This window comes from Taudactylus pleione, unplaced genomic scaffold (genome assembly GCF_031769625.1).
Source record: "Taudactylus pleione unplaced genomic scaffold, aTauple2 ptg000512l, whole genome shotgun sequence".
Classification (NCBI taxonomy): Eukaryota; Metazoa; Chordata; class Amphibia; order Anura; family Myobatrachidae; genus Taudactylus; species Taudactylus pleione.
The window spans coordinates 2,491,011-2,512,165 of NW_028284914.1; the positions used below are offsets into that span (position 1 = coordinate 2,491,011).

Genomic DNA, 21,155 nt, shown 5'->3' on the forward strand with positions numbered 1-21,155 from the left:
CATTATCTACTGTATTATCTATCTTATCCCTGCACATATACATTATCTACTGTATTATCTATATTATCCCTACACATATACATTATCTACTGTATTATCTGTATTATCCCTGCACATATACATTATCTACTGTATTATCTATATTATCCCTGCACATATACATTATCTACTGTATTATCTACATTATCCCTACACATATACATTATCTACTGTATTATCTACATTATCCCTGCACATATACATTATCTACTGTATTATCTACATTATCCCTACACATATACATTATCTACTGTATTATCCCTGCACATATACATTATCTACTGTATTATCTATATTATCCCTGCACATATACATTATCTACTGTATTATCTATATTATCCCTGCACATATACATTATCTACTGTATTATCTATATTATCCCTGCACATATACATTATCTACTGTATTATCTATATTATCCCTGCACATATACATTATCTACTGTATTATCTATATTATCCCTGCACATATACATTATCTACTGTATTATCTATATTATCCCTACACATATACATTATCTACTGTATTATCTACATTATCCCTGCACATATACATTATCTACTGTATTATCTATATTATCCCTACACATATACATTATCTACTGTATTATCCCTGCACATATACATTATCTACTGTATTATCTATATTATCCCTGCACATATACATTATCTACTGTATTATCTATATTATCCCTGCACATATACATTATCTACTGTATTATCTATATTATCCCTGCACATATACATTATCTACTGTATTATCTGTATTATCCCTACACATATACATTATCTACTGTATTATCTATATTATCCCTGCACATATACATTATCTACTGTATTATCTACTGTATTATCCCTGCACATATACATTATCTACTGTATTATCTATATTATCCCTGCACATATACATTATCTACTGTATTATCTATATTATCCCTGCACATATACATTATCTACTGTATTATCCCTGCACATATACATTATCTACTGTATTATCTATATTATCCCTGCACATATACATTATCTACTGTATTATCTATATTATCCCTGCACATATACATTATCTACTGTATTATCTATATTATCCCTGCACATATACATTATCTACTGTATTATCTATATTATCCCTTCACATATACATTATCTACTGTATTATCCCTGCACATATACATTATCTACTGTATTATCTATATTATCCCTACACATATACATTATCTACTGTATTATCTATATTATCCCTGCACATATACATTATCTACTGAATTATCCCTGCACATATACATTATCTACTGTATTATCTATATTATCCCTACACATATACATTATCTACTGTATTATCTATATTATCCCTGCACATATACATTATCTACTGTATTATCCCTGCACATATACATTATCTACTGTATTATCCCTGCACATATACATTATCTACTGTATTATCTATATTATCCCTGCACATATACATTATCTACTGTATTATCTATATTATCCCTGCACATATACATTATCTACTGTATTATCTATATTATCCCTGCACATATACATTATCTACTGTATTATCTGTATTATCCCTGCACATATACATTATCTACTGTATTATCTATATTATCCCTGCACATATACATTATCTACTGTATTATCTATATTATCCCTGCACATATACATTATCTACTGTATTATCTATATTATCCCTGCACATATACATTATCTACTGTATTATCTATATTATCCCTACACATATACATTATCTACTGTATTATCTATATTATCCCTGCACATATACATTATCTACTGTATTATCCCTGCACATATACATTATCTACTGTATTATCTATATTATCCCTGCACATATACATTATCTACTGTATTATCTACATTATCCCTACACATATACATTATCTACTGTATTATCTATCTTATCCCTGCACATATACATTATCTACTGTATTATCTATATTATCCCTACACATATACATTATCTACTGTATTATCTACATTATCCCTGCACATATACATTATCTACTGTATTATCTATCTTATCCCTGCACATATACATTATCTACTGTATTATCTATATTATCCCTACACATATACATTATCTACTGTATTATCTGTATTATCCCTGCACATATACATTATCTACTGTATTATCTATATTATCCCTGCACATATACATTATCTACTGTATTATCTACATTATCCCTACACATATACATTATCTACTGTATTATCTACATTATCCCTGCACATATACATTATCTACTGTATTATCTACATTATCCCTACACATATACATTATCTACTGTATTATCCCTGCACATATACATTATCTACTGTATTATCTATATTATCCCTGCACATATACATTATCTACTGTATTATCTATATTATCCCTGCACATATACATTATCTACTGTATTATCTGTATTATCCCTGCACATATACATTATCTACTGTATTATCTATATTATCCCTGCACATATACATTATCTACTGTATTATCTATATTATCCCTGCACATATACATTATCTACTGTATTATCTATATTATCCCTGCACATATACATTATCTACTGTATTATCTATATTATCCCTACACATATACATTATCTACTGTATTATCTATATTATCCCTGCACATATACATTATCTACTGTATTATCTATATTATCCCTGCACATATACATTATCTACTGTATTATCCCTGCACATATACATTATCTACTGTATTATCTATATTATCCCTGCACATATACATTATCTACTGTATTATCTATATTATCCCTGCACATATACATTATCTACTGTATTATCTATATTATCCCTGCACATATACATTATCTACTGTATTATCTATATTATCCCTGCACATATACATTATCTACTGTATTATCCCTGCACATATACATTATCTACTGTATTATCTATATTATCCCTGCACATATACATTATCTACTGTATTATCTATATTATCCCTGCACATATACATTATCTACTGTATTATCTATATTATCCCTGCACATATACATTATCTACTGTATTATCTGTATTATCCCTGCACATATACATTATCTACTGTATTATCTATATTATCCCTGCACATATACATTATCTACTGTATTATCTATATTATCCCTGCACATATACATTATCTACTGTATTATCTATATTATCCCTGCACATATACATTATCTACTGTATTATCTATATTATCCCTACACATATACATTATCTACTGTATTATCTATATTATCCCTGCACATATACATTATCTACTGTATTATCCCTGCACATATACATTATCTACTGTATTATCTATATTATCCCTGCACATATACATTATCTACTGTATTATCTACATTATCCCTACACATATACATTATCTACTGTATTATCTATCTTATCCCTGCACATATACATTATCTACTGTATTATCTATATTATCCCTACACATATACATTATCTACTGTATTATCTACATTATCCCTGCACATATACATTATCTACTGTATTATCTATCTTATCCCTGCACATATACATTATCTACTGTATTATCTATATTATCCCTACACATATACATTATCTACTGTATTATCTGTATTATCCCTGCACATATACATTATCTACTGTATTATCTATATTATCCCTGCACATATACATTATCTACTGTATTATCTACATTATCCCTACACATATACATTATCTACTGTATTATCTACATTATCCCTGCACATATACATTATCTACTGTATTATCTACATTATCCCTACACATATACATTATCTACTGTATTATCCCTGCACATATACATTATCTACTGTATTATCTATATTATCCCTGCACATATACATTATCTACTGTATTATCTATATTATCCCTGCACATATACATTATCTACTGTATTATCTGTATTATCCCTGCACATATACATTATCTACTGTATTATCTATATTATCCCTGCACATATACATTATCTACTGTATTATCTATATTATCCCTGCACATATACATTATCTACTGTATTATCTATATTATCCCTGCACATATACATTATCTACTGTATTATCTATATTATCCCTACACATATACATTATCTACTGTATTATCTATATTATCCCTGCACATATACATTATCTACTGTATTATCCCTGCACATATACATTATCTACTGTATTATCTATATTATCCCTGCACATATACATTATCTACTGTATTATCTACATTATCCCTACACATATACATTATCTACTGTATTATCTATCTTATCCCTGCACATATACATTATCTACTGTATTATCTATATTATCCCTACACATATACATTATCTACTGTATTATCTACATTATCCCTGCACATATACATTATCTACTGTATTATCTATCTTATCCCTGCACATATACATTATCTACTGTATTATCTATATTATCCCTACACATATACATTATCTACTGTATTATCTGTATTATCCCTGCACATATACATTATCTACTGTATTATCTATATTATCCCTGCACATATACATTATCTACTGTATTATCTACATTATCCCTACACATATACATTATCTACTGTATTATCTACATTATCCCTGCACATATACATTATCTACTGTATTATCTACATTATCCCTACACATATACATTATCTACTGTATTATCCCTGCACATATACATTATCTACTGTATTATCTATATTATCCCTGCACATATACATTATCTACTGTATTATCTATATTATCCCTGCACATATACATTATCTACTGTATTATCTATATTATCCCTTCACATATACATTATCTACTGTATTATCTATATTATCCCTGCACATATACATTATCTACTGTATTATCTATATTATCCCTGCACATATACATTATCTACTGTATTATCTATATTATCCCTACACATATACATTATCTACTGTATTATCTACATTATCCCTGCACATATACATTATCTACTGTATTATCTATATTATCCCTACACATATACATTATCTACTGTATTATCCCTGCACATATACATTATCTACTGTATTATCTATATTATCCCTGCACATATACATTATCTACTGTATTATCTATATTATCCCTGCACATATACATTATCTACTGTATTATCTATATTATCCCTGCACATATACATTATCTACTGTATTATCTGTATTATCCCTACACATATACATTATCTACTGTATTATCTATATTATCCCTGCACATATACATTATCTACTGTATTATCTACTGTATTATCCCTGCACATATACATTATCTACTGTATTATCTATATTATCCCTGCACATATACATTATCTACTGTATTATCTATATTATCCCTGCACATATACATTATCTACTGTATTATCTATATTATCCCTACACATATACATTATCTACTGTATTATCTACTGTATTATCCCTGCACATATACATTATCTACTGTATTATCTATATTATCCCTACACATATACATTATCTACTGTATTATCTATATTATCCCTGCACATATACATTATCTACTGTATTATCTATATTATCCCTACACATATACATTATCTACTGTATTATCTACATTATCCCTACACATATACATTATCTACTGTATTATCTATATTATCCCTGCACATATACATTATCTACTGTATTATCTGTATTATCCCTACACATATACATTATCTACTGTATTATCTATATTATCCCTGCACATATACATTATCTACTGTATTATCTATATTATCCCTACACATATACATTATCTACTGTATTATCCCTACACATATACATTATCTACTGTATTATCTATATTATCCCTGCACATATACATTATCTACTGTATTATCTATATTATCCCTGCACATATACATTATCTACTGTATTATCCCTGCACATATACATTATCTACTGTATTATCCCTGCACATATACATTATCTACTGTATTATCCCTGCACATATACATTATCTACTGTATTATCTATATTATCCCTGCACATATACATTATCTACTGTATTATCTATATTATCCCTGCACATATACATTATCTACTGTATTATCTATATTATCCCTGCACATATACATTATCTACTGTATTATCCCTACACATATACATTATCTACTGTATTATCTATATTATCCCTGCACATATACATTATCTACTGTATTATCTATATTATCCCTGCACATATACATTATCTACTGTATTATCTATATTATCCCTACACATATACATTATCTACTGTATTATCTATATTATCCCTGCACATATACATTATCTACTGTATTATCTACATTATCCCTACACATATACATTATCTACTGTATTATCTATCTTATCCCTGCACATATACATTATCTACTGTATTATCTATATTATCCCTGCACATATACATTATCTACTGTATTATCTATATTATCCCTGCACATATACATTATCTACTGTATTATCTACTGTATTATCCCTACACATATACATTATCTACTGTATTATCTATATTATCCCTGCACATATACATTATCTACTGTATTATCTATATTATCCCTGCACATATACATTATCTACTGTATTATCTATATTATCCCTGCACATATACATTATCTACTGTATTATCTATATTATCCCTGCACATATACATTATCTACTGTATTATCTATATTATCCCTGCACATATACATTATCTACTGTATTATCTATATTATCCCTGCACATATACATTATCTACTGTATTATCTATATTATCCCTACAAATATACATTATCTACTGTATTATCTATATTATCCCTGCACATATACATTATCTACTGTATTATCTATATTATCCCTGCACATATACATTATCTACTGTATTATCCCTGCACATATACATTATCTACTGTATTATCCCTGCACATATACATTATCTACTGTATTATCCCTGCACATATACATTATCTACTGTATTATCTATATTATCCCTGCACATATACATTATCTACTGTATTATCTATATTATCCCTGCACATATACATTATCTACTGTATTATCTATATTATCCCTGCACATATACATTATCTACTGTATTATCTATATTATCCCTGCACATATACATTATCTACTGTATTATCTATATTATCCCTACACATATACATTATCTACTGTATTATCTATATTATCCCTACACATATACATTATCTACTGTATTATCTATATTATCCCTACACATATACATTATCTACTGTATTATCTATATTATCCCTACACATATACATTATCTACTGTATTATCTATATTATCCCTACACATATACATTATCTACTGTATTATCTATATTATCCCTACACATATACATTATCTACTGTATTATCTAGAAGTAATGTCTGTCTACATATATCTATCTTATCCCTGCACATATACATTGTTTTATCTATATTATCCCTGCACATATCTACTGTATCTATAAGTAATGTCTGTCCACAGTATGTTTAAATATGTCAATCACACACGGCTAATTACTGTATTTCTAGCTATGTATCTAGTGTGTGAGTGTGTATGTGTATATGTATATGTGTGTGTATATATAATTTTTCTGTAGCTACACCCTTAGTTCCTGAACCTATTTTTCCCAGAAAAATAGCATATGTGTGTGTATATACATATATATATATATATATATATATATATATATATAGACTTATTTATCGTGTTGTGTGTTGTCAGTATGAAGAGAACACCAGAGAACATACTACAATTAAAAGTGAACCAAAACCCGGGTTCCTGGATCGCCTGAGTGACACAGCCGGAGGGATGCTGGTCGGCCTCTTCGCCTTTTCTCTCTCATTCTATCTACTGTTCACTAATGAGGTGATGATATGATCCCTATGTGTACTGACGCTGGTTGTACAGGGGGAGGGGCACGGTGGTTGTACAGGGGGAGGGGCACGGTGGTTGTACAGGGGGAGAGGCACGCTGGTTGTACAGGGGGAGGGTCACGGCAGTTGTACAGGGGGAGGGTCACGGCGGTTGTACAGGGGGAGGGCCACGGCGGTTGTACAGGGGGAGGGGCACGGCGGTTGTACAGGGGGAGGGGCACGGTGGTTGTACAGGGGGAGGGGCACGGTGGTTGTACAGGGGAAAGGGCACGGTGGTTGTACAGGGGAAAGGGCACGGTGGTTGTACCGGGGAAAGGGCACGGTGGTTGTACAGGGGGAAGGGCACGGTGGTTGTACAGGGGGAAGGGCACGGTGGTTGTACAGGGGGAAGGGCACGGTGGTTGTACAGGGGGAAGGGCACGGTGGTTGTACAGGGGGGTGGGGCATTCTGGTTGTACAGGGGGGTGGGGCATTCTGGTTGTACAGGGGGAGGGGCATTGCTGGTTGTACAGGGGGAGGGTCATTGCTGGTTGTACAGTGGGAGGAGCAAGCTGGTTGTACAGTGGGAGGAGCACGCTGGTTGTACAGGCGGAGGGGCATGCTGGTTGTACAGTGGGAGGAGCACAGTGTTTGTACAGAGTTAGGGGCACGCTGGTTGTACAGGGGGAGGGGCACGCTGGTTGTACAGGGGGAGGGGCACGCTGGTTGTACAGGGGAAGGGGCACGCTGGTTGTACAGGGGAAGGGGCACGCTGGTTGTACAGGGGGAGGGGCACGCTGGTTGTATAGGGGATGAGTACATTTAAATTCTGGAGAACCTATAAATAATATGTACAATCTCCATTGACAACAAAAATAAAGGGTAGGGTTAGGCACCAGGGGGAGGGTTAGGGTTAGTCACCGGGGGGAGGGTTAGGGTTAGGCACCGGGGGGAGGGTTAGGGTTAGGCATCGGGGGAGGGTTACGGTTAGGCTACGGGAGGGGAGTGTTCATATTAGGCTACAGTAGGGTCAGATTGAGGCACTAGGGGTAGGGTTAGTGTTAGGCTACGGGAGGGTTAGGAATTAGGGGGAGAGTTAGGCATTAGGGAGAGGGTTAGGCTATGGGAGGGGAGTGGAGGAGAAGGTAAGGCACTAGAGGGAAGGTTATGGTTAGGTACTAGGGGGAGAATTAGTGTTAGGCCAGGGTTAGACAAATGTTTCTAAAATCTAGGAGCCAGGGGATGAAAGTGTAGGAGCCAGACCCCCACTTCCCCCGGGGCAGCATTACTGAGCACCTATGCCCCGGGCAACCAACCCCCATGGCCACACCACTAACGGGGTAGCCCAGGTAAACCACCCTCCCACAGCCACATTACTGAGCTGCTAACCCCCCTCTCCAGGCAACCAACCCCCAGAAAGACCACCCCTCCGCAGCCAAAAAAACCCGGGCAAGCAAAGCCACCGCCGGCAGTGGCCGAACTATAAAATTTTCTAGTTTTCTTATTGTTTTGATGTTCTATAATGATAGTTAACACGATAAGTCCGGAAACGTCTCCATTTTATCCTTACAGGGGCGGGCAGTACGGGTGGCGGCATCACTGGACGAGGGTCTCTCAGTCGTGGTCCCTATAGGCAACATCCACAGAGTGGACCCTCAGACTGAGGCCAAACTGGTGCACGTTTCGGGATTACTGCAAACGTCTAAGGTCCGTGTCAGCAAATGATATAATACTGTCATGATACAAAGACTAGCGTTCAAGCTGTGAATTTATTTAACATAGACTTGTTGCTTTCACGCAGTGCGAGCAGCCATTTTGTTGGCCAAATTAATATTCATGAGGATGCAGCCAATCCGTTCACCAGAAACCAGCATCTCATGAATATTAGTCAAGCCTCGTGAATGTTAGTTATAGACAACCAATACTCCAAGATGCTGGATGAAATATATAGACTATAGACACTTGTACTTTAAAAATAAGTCATATGAGTATCATCAATTCCCAATGTAGCTGTATGCGGGAGGCTGCGTCTTCCTACAAAGATGGCTACAAATAAACGCTATATGGTACTAGGCGGAATTCATTATATAAAAAAAATTAGCTCCTGTGAATATTTGTGTCTGAAGCAAAACATTTGTTTATTATTAACAGAATAATAACAAAGTATCATACATCTCATGAAAGATACTATATGTATGCCGGGTTTATTGCGTATCTATTTGTATGTTTGATACTTTGCTTTTATTTTGTTGGTAATAAACTTTTTTTGTTTCTTTGTTTCTTTAATACATACTCTCAGTGGATAATTTTATATTGAAGCTCACCCAGTGCAGTGTCATTTGTTCACTCATGAATGCCAACTGGACCTCATGAATAGGGATGACCATCGATGGTAGAGGAGGCGCAAATGCTTGAGCATGTGCATAGCTCCACCCCCTGCTGTGCGCAGCATGAACCCATCCTCTTTCTTGATTGGCCCACTGCGTCATGCCTCCCACTCTCTTAGAGTCACTGCACTGCTGGCCGTTAATAATGCGGACCAACGATGGTCTCCCGTCATCAATGTAAGCCACCGATGGCACCATCGATGGTAGACCCGTCAATGGTCATCCCACTCATAAGTGCTAGTCAGTGATGTCACTGGTTCCTAGTAAGTTGATAGGTCGTAAACTTGTTCAGTCCACAAAATGGCCGCCTCCACTGTCGATTAAAAATGACCTTTTTGACTCATGCTGTTCAATATGCTCAGAAATTAAACGTAACAAATGTAATTTGTACTCACAATAGTAAAGCAAATTTATGAGTTTGTGTGGTAATCACATTGTCCTTTAAAGTTGTTTTAAACTCAGTGTTTCGTTATAAATATCTAGGGGTATATTTACTAAAGAGCAGGGTTTTAGAAATGGAGATGTTGCCCATAGCAACCAATCAGATTCTACTTAACATTTATCTAGCACATTCTAGAAGATAATAGCTAGCATCTAATAGGTTGCTATGGGCAACATCTCTACGTCTAAAAACCAGCGCCTTAGTAATTATACCCCCTGGTGTTCATTCTAGCACCCTGCACCTGTCACAACCCGTGCAGTTCCTCATTCCTGCCTGGGGTGCAGCTCTCTGCTCTGGTGCTTCTAGCACTCTCTGCTGATTCAACAGAATGCTGAGATAGACTAGACAGAGCACCAGATCAGAGTGCGACACCCCAGGCAGGAAAGAGGAACTGCACTGGTTGTGACAGGTGCAGGGTGCTAGAATGATCACTATATATTAGTGGTTTTGTTTGCATCATCATGTGTATTACATCAAATCCTGATTTATTTATTTTTACCGCAGCCACTTTACGACCCAAACTACGGGGTCACCCTGCACTGCGTGAAGCTGAAGCGTCAGGTGGAGATGTACCAATGGGTAGAGTATACGGAATCCAAGTAAGAGCCTAGAACACAATAAATCCGTGGATTCCTTATCCACATTCCTCCCGGTCACACCTCTTCCCCAGAGACACTGACTCATATTCAGCCTGCGTTTCAGAGGCCTCCTTAGGCTAATGTGCAGCCATTTCTGCTCTTGGCTGTAATACACATTCATGCCTCTATCCCAGAGCTTTTCATACTTGCCAACTCTCACTGATTGTCAGGGAGACTCCCTGACTCCCTGAAGAGTCTACTAATATCCCTGATTGCACCTTACCCTCATTATAAGCTGTTATGTGTAAAGTAAAAACGAAATCAGAGATGTGTATATAATAATATATAAATTTAAATGTTATAATCGGTGCCATTTCCCTGCATTGAGATATACATTCAAATGGGATCATTAGTATCCTTTCCCTGCATTGGTTATATAAGGCACAATGATCCCTATGGCTACATGCATTTTTTGAAAAGTATCAGTGTGTTAAAACAGTAGATCTTACTAACTGCTTTGGGGCTCATTTATATTTAGATGTAAGTCAATTATATGACGCCTCTCAGATGTAGCAGTACACGCCCATCACATGTATGACACGCCTCTCAGATGTAGCAGTACACGCCCACTTTACTGCCGCGCTCATAGGTGCTGCTTTCACAATCTCCCTACAATGCTTTTTCAAAAGTAGGCAAAGTACGGTGCTTTTCCTTGTGTTTTGACCTTTGAGATTGATAAAGAGAAAATAAAAGATGAAAGAAAAGGCACAAATAGCGATCAAATGATTCACAAGACGTAGGTGCATTCCGACTTCCTCACGTGAAATGCGATGAGTCATTCTGCCCATACTTGCCAACTCTCCCTCATTGTCAGGGAGACTCCCTGAAATAGCAGCAATCTCCCTGTCTCCCTGAAGAGTCTAGCAATCTCCCTGATTTCACCTTACCCCCATTATGACACTGTTATATAAAAGAAAAAACAGAGATATATCCATTCAAATGGGATCATTAGTATAATTTCCCTGCATTGGTTATAAGGCACAATGATCCCTATTGCTACATGTATTTTCTGAGAAGTATCAGTATGTTTTCATCAACAAGTAGATCTTACTAACTGCTTTGGGGCTTATTTACATATGGATGTAAATCAATTTTATGACACGCCTCTCAGATGTAGCAGGACACGCCCACTTTACCGCCGTGCTCATAGGTGCTGCTTTCACAATCTCCCTGAAATGCTTTTTCAAAAGTAGGCAGGTATGATTCTGCCTAAGGGGTGGATTTACTAAAGCAGAGAAGTGGTAATGTTGCCCATAGCAACCAATCAGAATCTAGCTCCACTTGTCTGTTTGAAAAGCTTTAGTAAATCTACACCTAAGTGTGTGCACAGCGTCACATGTACGATTCCAGGCAATAAGGGGCATCAGGGATTCCAGCACATCACATCTTTTCAGCATTAATCCAGGGGGCGGAAGTGGGTAATGGCAGCAGGATTGTACTCCCAGGCAGCTCAGAGACTGATGCACCATATCCCAGATTTACTGAACTGTTATACACAGATAGACCTGTGAGGGGATGATGCAGCGGATCCTAGTCTGTTATAATTGCTCCCACACGGCATGCGTAATATAGCCCCTATGCTGAGTTGTGGTCAGATTGCCCCTATCCGTACCATCGTCTTTATCTGTGCACCAGCACCATCCTTGCTGCAAAATATACGTCATAAAACAGGCGTAATTACACATACGGTCAGTACTGCTGCATAGCCGCAATTCCATCCATAATCGCCATCTCTGAACTTATCATACGCGCGAAAGCCCCATTTACACTCCTTGAGCTCCAAGTGAGGATGCGACTAAGTTTCTTACAGCTTTGCGTTGCCGGAAGTTGCGCACACTCAGCTCCAGAGCATGCGCCGTGCGAAAATATGCAACATACCGACTTACTGTATGTGACGATCAGCATATTGTCATTGTTCAGAGCTTCAAATATTGCTGTTCCCACGTTACAGCGCTAAGCATATCGCAGTAAGCAACGGGATCGGTATGATGTACTGCCGGACGCAGTGGAGATCCCGACTGCGCTAAAGGTAAGTATAAACTAACCTAACCCCCCCCCCAGCCCTCCCTTAGGGGTGCCTAACGCCAAACTTCCCCCCCCCCCGAGTGCTTAATCCTAACCTCCGTCTAAGAGCCGTCTAAGAGCCTAAACCTAACCCCCCCTTCCCCGCTGCCTAAACCTATCCCTCCCGGGGGCGTGCCTAGCCCTAACTTCCCCCCGGGGGTGCCTAATCCTAACCAAATCCCCCCCCCCCCCCCCCCGTGGCTGTCTGCGCCCGGCTTACCTTCGATCGGGATGTCGGGCTCCCAGCGTTGGTAAAATGACAGGCGTCGGGATTTCGACGCCTGTCATTAGACCCTTGGTTGGCATTTAGACCGTCGGCATCCATACTGCATACCGTAGCAACTAACCAACTCGTTTCTTATGATGCCCCCAAATGTAGCCTTAATTGTGATCCACGAGTATCTTCCAAAATAAATATAACACTGAAGTAAATGTTGGATACAGAGTACATAGCAAACAGGTGTTTGTGTGGTTCCCGAATAAGCGGTTAACCTCCCGGTATGCACCGGATAAAAATTGTGAATTGTCTATATTTTCTTCTCTTTTAAAGAAAACAATAAATAAGATTATAGATACTGTATGCTGTTGGCTAATAAATAATATTTTTATTGAACTAATTTTCAAATAGATTTTCTTTAAGTGTCAGCTATATAGTGTAATATTCATAAGATACAATATCCGCATTTATATTGTGGGTTTTTTTTTGCAGAGAGTATGAAGAAAATGGAGAAAAGAAAACAGAAACTAGATACACCTACGGTGAGTACCTACCTCCCCATATATACAGAGATTCAGTGGGGGGCTGGGCTGGGGGGCAGGGTGCCATGTGCCCCCCGGGCCGCAGCGTCATGCGGGCCGCGGGCAGTCTATGTTACTGTGACACGGACTGCCCGCGTGTGTAGCGCTGACCGGACGGAGTTCGGTCAGCGCTACACACTGCCAAACACACAGCCGCCGGAGCCGGCAGCTGTGTGTTTGCTGTAATCAGCAGCCACTGAGAGTCTGTCAGACTCTCAGCGGCTGCTGCTGCTGCTCCCACTGCGGGAGCCATCTTCCGGCTCCAGTAGTGGGTATCATGAGTAATGACGTCTCTCCCATGCAAAGCGGCCGGAGGAGCTGATAGCGGCGGGACCAGGAGCGGGGGTTTCAGGTAAGTGATTTTTTTTTTTTTTTATTAAGTCTCTCTCTACTGGGGTGGGGACTACTGGGGGCACTACCGGGGGGGATTACTATGGGGGCACTACCAGGGGGGATTACTACTGGGGGCACTACCAGGGGGTGGATTACTATGGGGGCACTACCAGGGGGGATTACTACTGGGGGCACTACCAGGGGGTGGATTACTATGGGGGCACTACCAGGGGGGATTACTACTGGGGGCACTACCTGGGGGGATTACTATGGGGGCACTACCAGGGGGGATTACTACTGGGGGCACTACCAGGGGGTGGATTACTACTGGGGGGACTACTACCACTGGGGGCACTACAAGGGGGGGACTACTACTACTGGGGGAACTACAAGGGGGGACTATTACTACTGGGGGCACTACAAGGGGGGGCTACTACTGGGGGCACTACAAAGGGGGGGGAATACTACTACTGGGGGCACTACAAAGGGGGGGGGACTACTACTACTGGGGGCACTACAAAGGGGGGGGGACTACTACTACTGGGGGCACTACAAAGGGGGGGGACTACTACTACTGGGGGCACTACAAAGGGGGGGGACTACTACTACTGGGGGCACTACAAAGGGGGGGACTACTACTACTGGGGGCACTACAAAGGGGGGGACTACTACTACTGGGGGCACTACAAGGGGGGGACTACTACTACTGGGGGCACTACAAGGGGGGGACTACTGGGGGCACTACAAGGGGGTACTACTACTACTGGGGGCACTACAAGGGGGGGACTACTACTAGGGGCACTACAAGGGGAGGGGACTACTACTAGGGGCACTGCATAGGGGGGAGGGGACTACTACTAGGGGCACTACATAGGGGGAGGGGACTACCACTGGGGGCACTGCATCGAGGGACCACTGCTGGGGGCTCTATATAAAGGGCAATACTGGGGGTACTGCATAGGGGGGAGACTACAACTGGGGCCACTATTTAAGGGGAATTGCATAAGGGTTACCACTATTGGGGGCACTGCATGGGGGATGGACTGCTACTGGGGGCACTATATAAGGGGCACTGCATAGGGGGTGCCACTATTGGGGGCACTATATAAGGGGCTTACTACTGGGGGCACAAGGGGCACTGCTGGGGGGGATCACTACTGGGGGCACTACTGGAGGCCTGCATAAGGGTGTTCCCTCCTGTGGCACACGGGGGCACTGCATATGGGCACTACGACAGGGGGCTGCCCCTAATCTTTATTTTTACCTTGCATTAATCCCATATGGACCTGCCTCCTCCCTGAAACACTTGAGGGGGGAGGGGGGGGCGCCGTAGCACGCACGTTCTTCGGGCACCTGGCTACACGCTACTCCTCTGCCAGGGCCGCCTGCATGCATTTGCCCCCCAGGCTAAAAGTTGCCAGCCAGCCCCTGCAGAGATTGGTAACCCTGACCGAGATACGTATCTTTCATCCCCTTCATGGTCATTATTTACTCACATTACCCCTAGTTACAGATCTGCACTAAAACCAGAGCAACCTATCAACAATTAGCTTTCATCAGTCTGGAGCAGGTAAGACAATAAAAGCATCTGATTGGTTATTGTAGTTTTAGTGCAGATTTGCAGTTTTACCAGTGTTAATTAAACCTGCCCTCAACACATGATCCTGCAATTACAGCTAGTCTTAGTTTATGGCCCTTTGTATATGAATACAGTACAATTAATTGGGAACTAGATTCCAGGGCCTTTGGCACCTGTAGTTACTGGCATGAAGTGAAATTCTGCCCATGCCCCCTGTTTGATGTTTTGTTTGTTTTTTCAGACACCGAATGGAAATCAGAAGTTGTAAGCAGCAGACACTTTGACAGAGAGATTACACACCGTAACCCCAGGTAGACTGTCATTAGTGCCAAATTAGGTCCCAGAGTTTATCAGTTGCTTAGATCCTGTTTCATCAGGAGATCTGTGTAATTGACTTCTTCTATACAATGAGTACTAGACTAAAATAAATAATTTATTTTATAATTTTAATAAAGTTTGTTGTAGAAGTTACTGTACAGACCAGTGGTTCCATCAGACGAATAAATGAGCACAGTAGCTCCCCCTAGTGTTGAAGTTCCTTTAATAAAACAAAGGCCCTCATTCAGAGCCGTACGCTCTGAGCAGAGCGCACGCTCTGAATGAGGGCCGCCCTCCATAATTATAGAGCGCCCTCCTGGACGCTCGTATAGCTGTGGGTCACCACCCACAGCCTATACAAGCGTGCAGTTTGATGGCCGCGATGGTCTTGACCATCGCGACCATCGAAACTGCGTGCAAAAGCCTGCGGTTGAGTTTTTCAACCGCAAGGCCCGGAGTGATTTTGGCTCTATCAGAGCCAAAATCACTCCCACTGACATCACTAGTGATGTCAGTGGGCCGGTTTCTGACGGTAGGTGTTCCCTTGGGAACGCCCCCGTCAGGGAGGCACGCCCACCAAAGGGGGCGTGCTGTCAATCAACATCGACAGCACGCCCCCTTTGATCAGACACAACGAGCGAAGGAAAATCCTTCGCTCGTCGCGTCTGGCGCATGCGCACGACGGAGCTCCCGCCGTCGTGCGCATGCGCAGTGCACAACATCGACCCACTTGCGAGCGGACAGCCGCTTGCGAGTGGGTCTGAATCAGGGCCAAAGTCTGTTGTAACAATGAAATGCAAACGTTAAAGGTCGCAGGTCTTGCTTTTACATATCCTTAATGACTGATGGAACAGTTGTTGTAAGTCTCATTCCCAGAGCTCGCAGTCGCTGAGACGCAGCATAAAACCCTTTTTGGTGATGCAGTCTCCCTCAATTCGCACAATTAGATTTCTGCCAAAACGCGTAGGCTTGCGGTGCAGGAGGGCTGTGTTTGCAGAGGAGAGGAGTTTGCCAGTGAGGGTCCTCGCTCAGTATGCGGTAAGCGCACGTGGGAGCGTGAAGCAGCGCATTTTATTACTAGTATTAGTTATACAGGGCCTGTTTCTGAGTTTGGCGCAAGTGGATTGGACACTGCGCGTGCTCGGACTTTGCTTAACATTTAAACATTTACACAGTCTTCCCACAAACAAAAGCGCACGTCTACTTTGCGGAGGCATCTCACGGAAATGGAGTGCACCTCTACACTGTGCAAATGAGGCCCAGGCATGACGCTTTGATGACCTCTCCTGTCTGGGTGCATTTAATATAAAAATAAATGTTTTAAATGTAATGATAATTGAATCTTTAGAATTATAACGGTTACAATCCAGAATAGTACAATCGGTAGCTGGTATGATGTAACTTTAAGGACATATTACCAGAGACCATATTGTCATGCAGATACACAGCAGCAATGCAGATGGGGCGATGAGCTGAATGACTGTCGGGCTTAAGCATTCGGGTGTACATGCTATGCAAGGTGTACGATATATCATTCCGATCCGCGCCGGGATGATATATCGTACAATATAACGTATAGTTTGTACCCAGCTTTACAGTGAATCTCTTGGGGTGTCAGGAACTGGGCTCCTCAGTGCAAACCAGAGCAAGATATTGTTTTTAAAGAATTTGTTAGATTGTTAATCCCTGGACCAGGAGCACAAATACTGACCAGCCTGGGCGCCGAAGGGTTTCGTGCTAAATATATAGAAGTAGCATAAACCTTGTTATAAATGAAAGAGCCGGAATTCCTGCTCTGCTCCTCAGATGCCCCAAATGTTACACGTCTGATTTCTCTCATGACAAACTGAAAGATACAAAGATTATAAATGACTTTTCCATATGATAACCTGCTTATACGGTGTGTTCTTCATGTGCAGGGTGTTATAGTGCAGTAACGTCCCATCTCTCTCTTAGTGCTATGGCAGTGGAGTCATTCACAGCTGTTGCCTCAGACGTCCAGGTTGGAAGCTACTATTTGTCTACAGGTAAGGAATGATGGGTTCTATACAGCAGGAGAACCTTGTGATCTCTACTTCTGCTGTATAACAAGTATCCTCCCACCACTAAACTCCTACCTCAGGGAGCACTAAACCGCCCTGCCATTACCTGCTGCGCACTGCCCTGCCATGACCTGTGCAGATGTGTTACTGCCCTTCCATGACCTGCGTGGCTGTGTTACTACCCTTCCATGACCTGCGTGGCTGTGTTACTGCCCCGCCATGACCTGCGTGGCTGTGTTACTGCCCTTCCATGACCTGCGTGGCTGTGTTACTACCCTTCCATGACCTGCGTGGCTGTGTTACTGCCCTGCCATGACCTGCGTGGCTGTGTTACTGCCCTGCCATGACCTGCGTGGCTGTGTTACTGCCCTGCATGGCTGTGTTACTGCCCTGCCATGACCTGCGTGGCTGTGTTACTGCCCTGCCATGGCCTGCGTGGCTGTGTTACTGCCGTTCCATGACCTGCGTGACTGTGTTACTGCCCTGCCATGGCCTGCGTGGCTGTGTTACTGCCCTGCCATGGCCTACGTGACTGTGTTACTGCCATGACCTGCGTGACTGTGTTACAGCCCTGCCATGACCTGGAAAGTACACTTTAGTACAGACAATTGGGAAGAGGCTCCCCATTAGTCACTTCCTATGCCCATTATAGTGCACCCCATTTTATTTGTGAATACGTTCTATAATACTATTTGTCATTATCATTATTACTGTTGTTCATAATTTACAAGGATTGTTCAGCCTGATATGTTTCACTTTGCTCCACTCAGGTCTCATTGATAAGATTGACAACTTCAAGCAGCTGAGCCTGACACAGATGGGAAACCCCCACGCTGATGTCATCGCTGAAGGGAATTACTTCTATCAGAGTGCCAACCCCAGGAATCCAGAGGTACCGGCTGTTGTTTCTGATCTCTGTTATCTTCTAATATGAGCTGAGATTATAATATGGATCTATGGTTTCATGAAGGATGATCAGTGTTTATAGGACTTGCCTTGCATAGAGCCCCCTCATGCAGTAATTCTAGGCTGGAACTACCAGCGGTGACATGGTTCTATGACATGGTGTAACAACCAGTGCTGAGGATATAGCCAGAGGCTGCAGGTCTGAGCTCCTGGCGGCTGGAAATTAACATTATTGTGTCTGTTTCAGGTGGGGGATCTGCGCATTTCCTTCTGGTACGCTGGCGTCTCCATGGGCGGCGCAACCTTCGGATCAGTGGACACGGTAATTCTGAAAACCTTCTAGAGATTGGCCTCATAATGTAATGACCTGAATGATAATTTAGCGATGAGACCACTATAACAACTGGATAACCGTCAGACCGCCATATCCTTTAGTGACTGTGTCTGAGCCATTCTGAAGCAGATTTAGCATAAGATTGTTACTAAGCAAAACGTTGGTGTCTTGGAAAAGGGCTTAAAATGTAGAAATAATAGAAGTCTCTCTGTAGTGAATAAAGTGACAAATCACTGACAGACACTTGGGCGGCCATCTTGTGGGCTGAACCAGAATTCCGGAGAATGCAGCCAATCAGTTCGCTAGGACCTGGTGACATCACTGAGGTATGAGGTACTTATTCAACCACTGAGCCATTTACAAATCTTGTTCCCAGGTGAGCATCATAGCTCGGCAGAGAGGGGGGGAACTGGTGTCCTACAAGACTAAGTCCGGGGACCAGCTGGAGCTACTGTACCTTGGGAGTCACACAGCAGAGGTGAGTCACGGACCTGCCTATCGCTGAATGGAGTATAATGTAATTTAGTCCAACAGTATTATAATGCAGCTGATTGTTTTCACAAAGCACTAATTCATTGCAAATGTAGTTATTTGAATATAGAGCCAATTATATTATTCTGAAACGTGGCAGAGCCGCAGAAATGGCAGTGTCTAGCCCAGTGTCGGACTGGAACATTAAGGGCCCACCGGGGCAACGCAGTGATAGGGGCCCATGCTTAAGGGGCGTGGTCTTCCACCAGAAAGGGTGTGGCCAGTCAGCACAGATGCTTGGCTCACCATTAGGCAAATTTCGGTGTAGGTTCTATAGAAGGGAACCAAGCCCCCATGCTGATCATTGGTCCTGCTCCACCAGGTAACTGACCGTCTAGTAGAGTAACAGTCTATAATTTGAAGTCTGGAACCCTGACACCTTAAAGAGGGGGGTCGACCCACAGGCAGTGGGGCCCCCCGGGATTTCCCCTGTACCCCTGTAGGCCAGTCCAACCCTGCGGCCAACTCGTGCATGTTCATGTGTGGGCAGTTTGAAGGGGAAGAAGTTAGATCAATATGTAGCCAATCAGAGCATGTAACGTCACCAGCAGAGGTGTGAGGCTCCAGTCGTACAGATGCAGGAAGATTGTGGTGTCAGACACTTCTGCAATATATCCCAACAGCACAAGTGTGACACAGTAGCTGGTAGCTTATGCTGCCATTTATAAGATGTGATGGCAATTTCATGTTCTAATGGTTGCACCTTTCAGGAAATGTTCCTGGCAGAACATCAGAGCAATAATATGAAGACCTGGGCCCTGCGTGCCGCCGGCTGGCTGATGATGTTTGTCGGCATAAGCCTAATGGCGAAGATCTTCCACACACTGGGTAAGCTGGGGACAAAGCCACCGTAGAAGATATATTGTAGTCTAGATGAGGGGTAGGCAATCTGTGGCTCTCCAGCTGCTGTGGAACTACGTATCCC

At 41.1% G+C, this 21,155-nt stretch overlaps 1 protein-coding gene across 1 annotated transcript in view; it reads left to right on the forward strand.

The window, feature by feature from the left end:
* TMEM43 (transmembrane protein 43) overlaps positions 1-21,155 on the forward strand; it is a 30,658-nt gene that overhangs the window by 5,456 nt on the left and 4,047 nt on the right. Inside the window, exons 2-11 of the mRNA XM_088450233.1 lie at positions 7,728-7,871; positions 9,431-9,565; positions 11,192-11,286; positions 14,099-14,148; positions 16,341-16,410; positions 18,374-18,444; positions 19,230-19,351; positions 19,613-19,687; positions 20,076-20,177; positions 20,941-21,058. Of these exons, the coding sequence (XP_088306359.1) occupies positions 7,728-7,871; positions 9,431-9,565; positions 11,192-11,286; positions 14,099-14,148; positions 16,341-16,410; positions 18,374-18,444; positions 19,230-19,351; positions 19,613-19,687; positions 20,076-20,177; positions 20,941-21,058 (982 nt within the window). The remainder of the gene's footprint in view (positions 1-7,727; positions 7,872-9,430; positions 9,566-11,191; positions 11,287-14,098; positions 14,149-16,340; positions 16,411-18,373; positions 18,445-19,229; positions 19,352-19,612; positions 19,688-20,075; positions 20,178-20,940; positions 21,059-21,155) is intronic.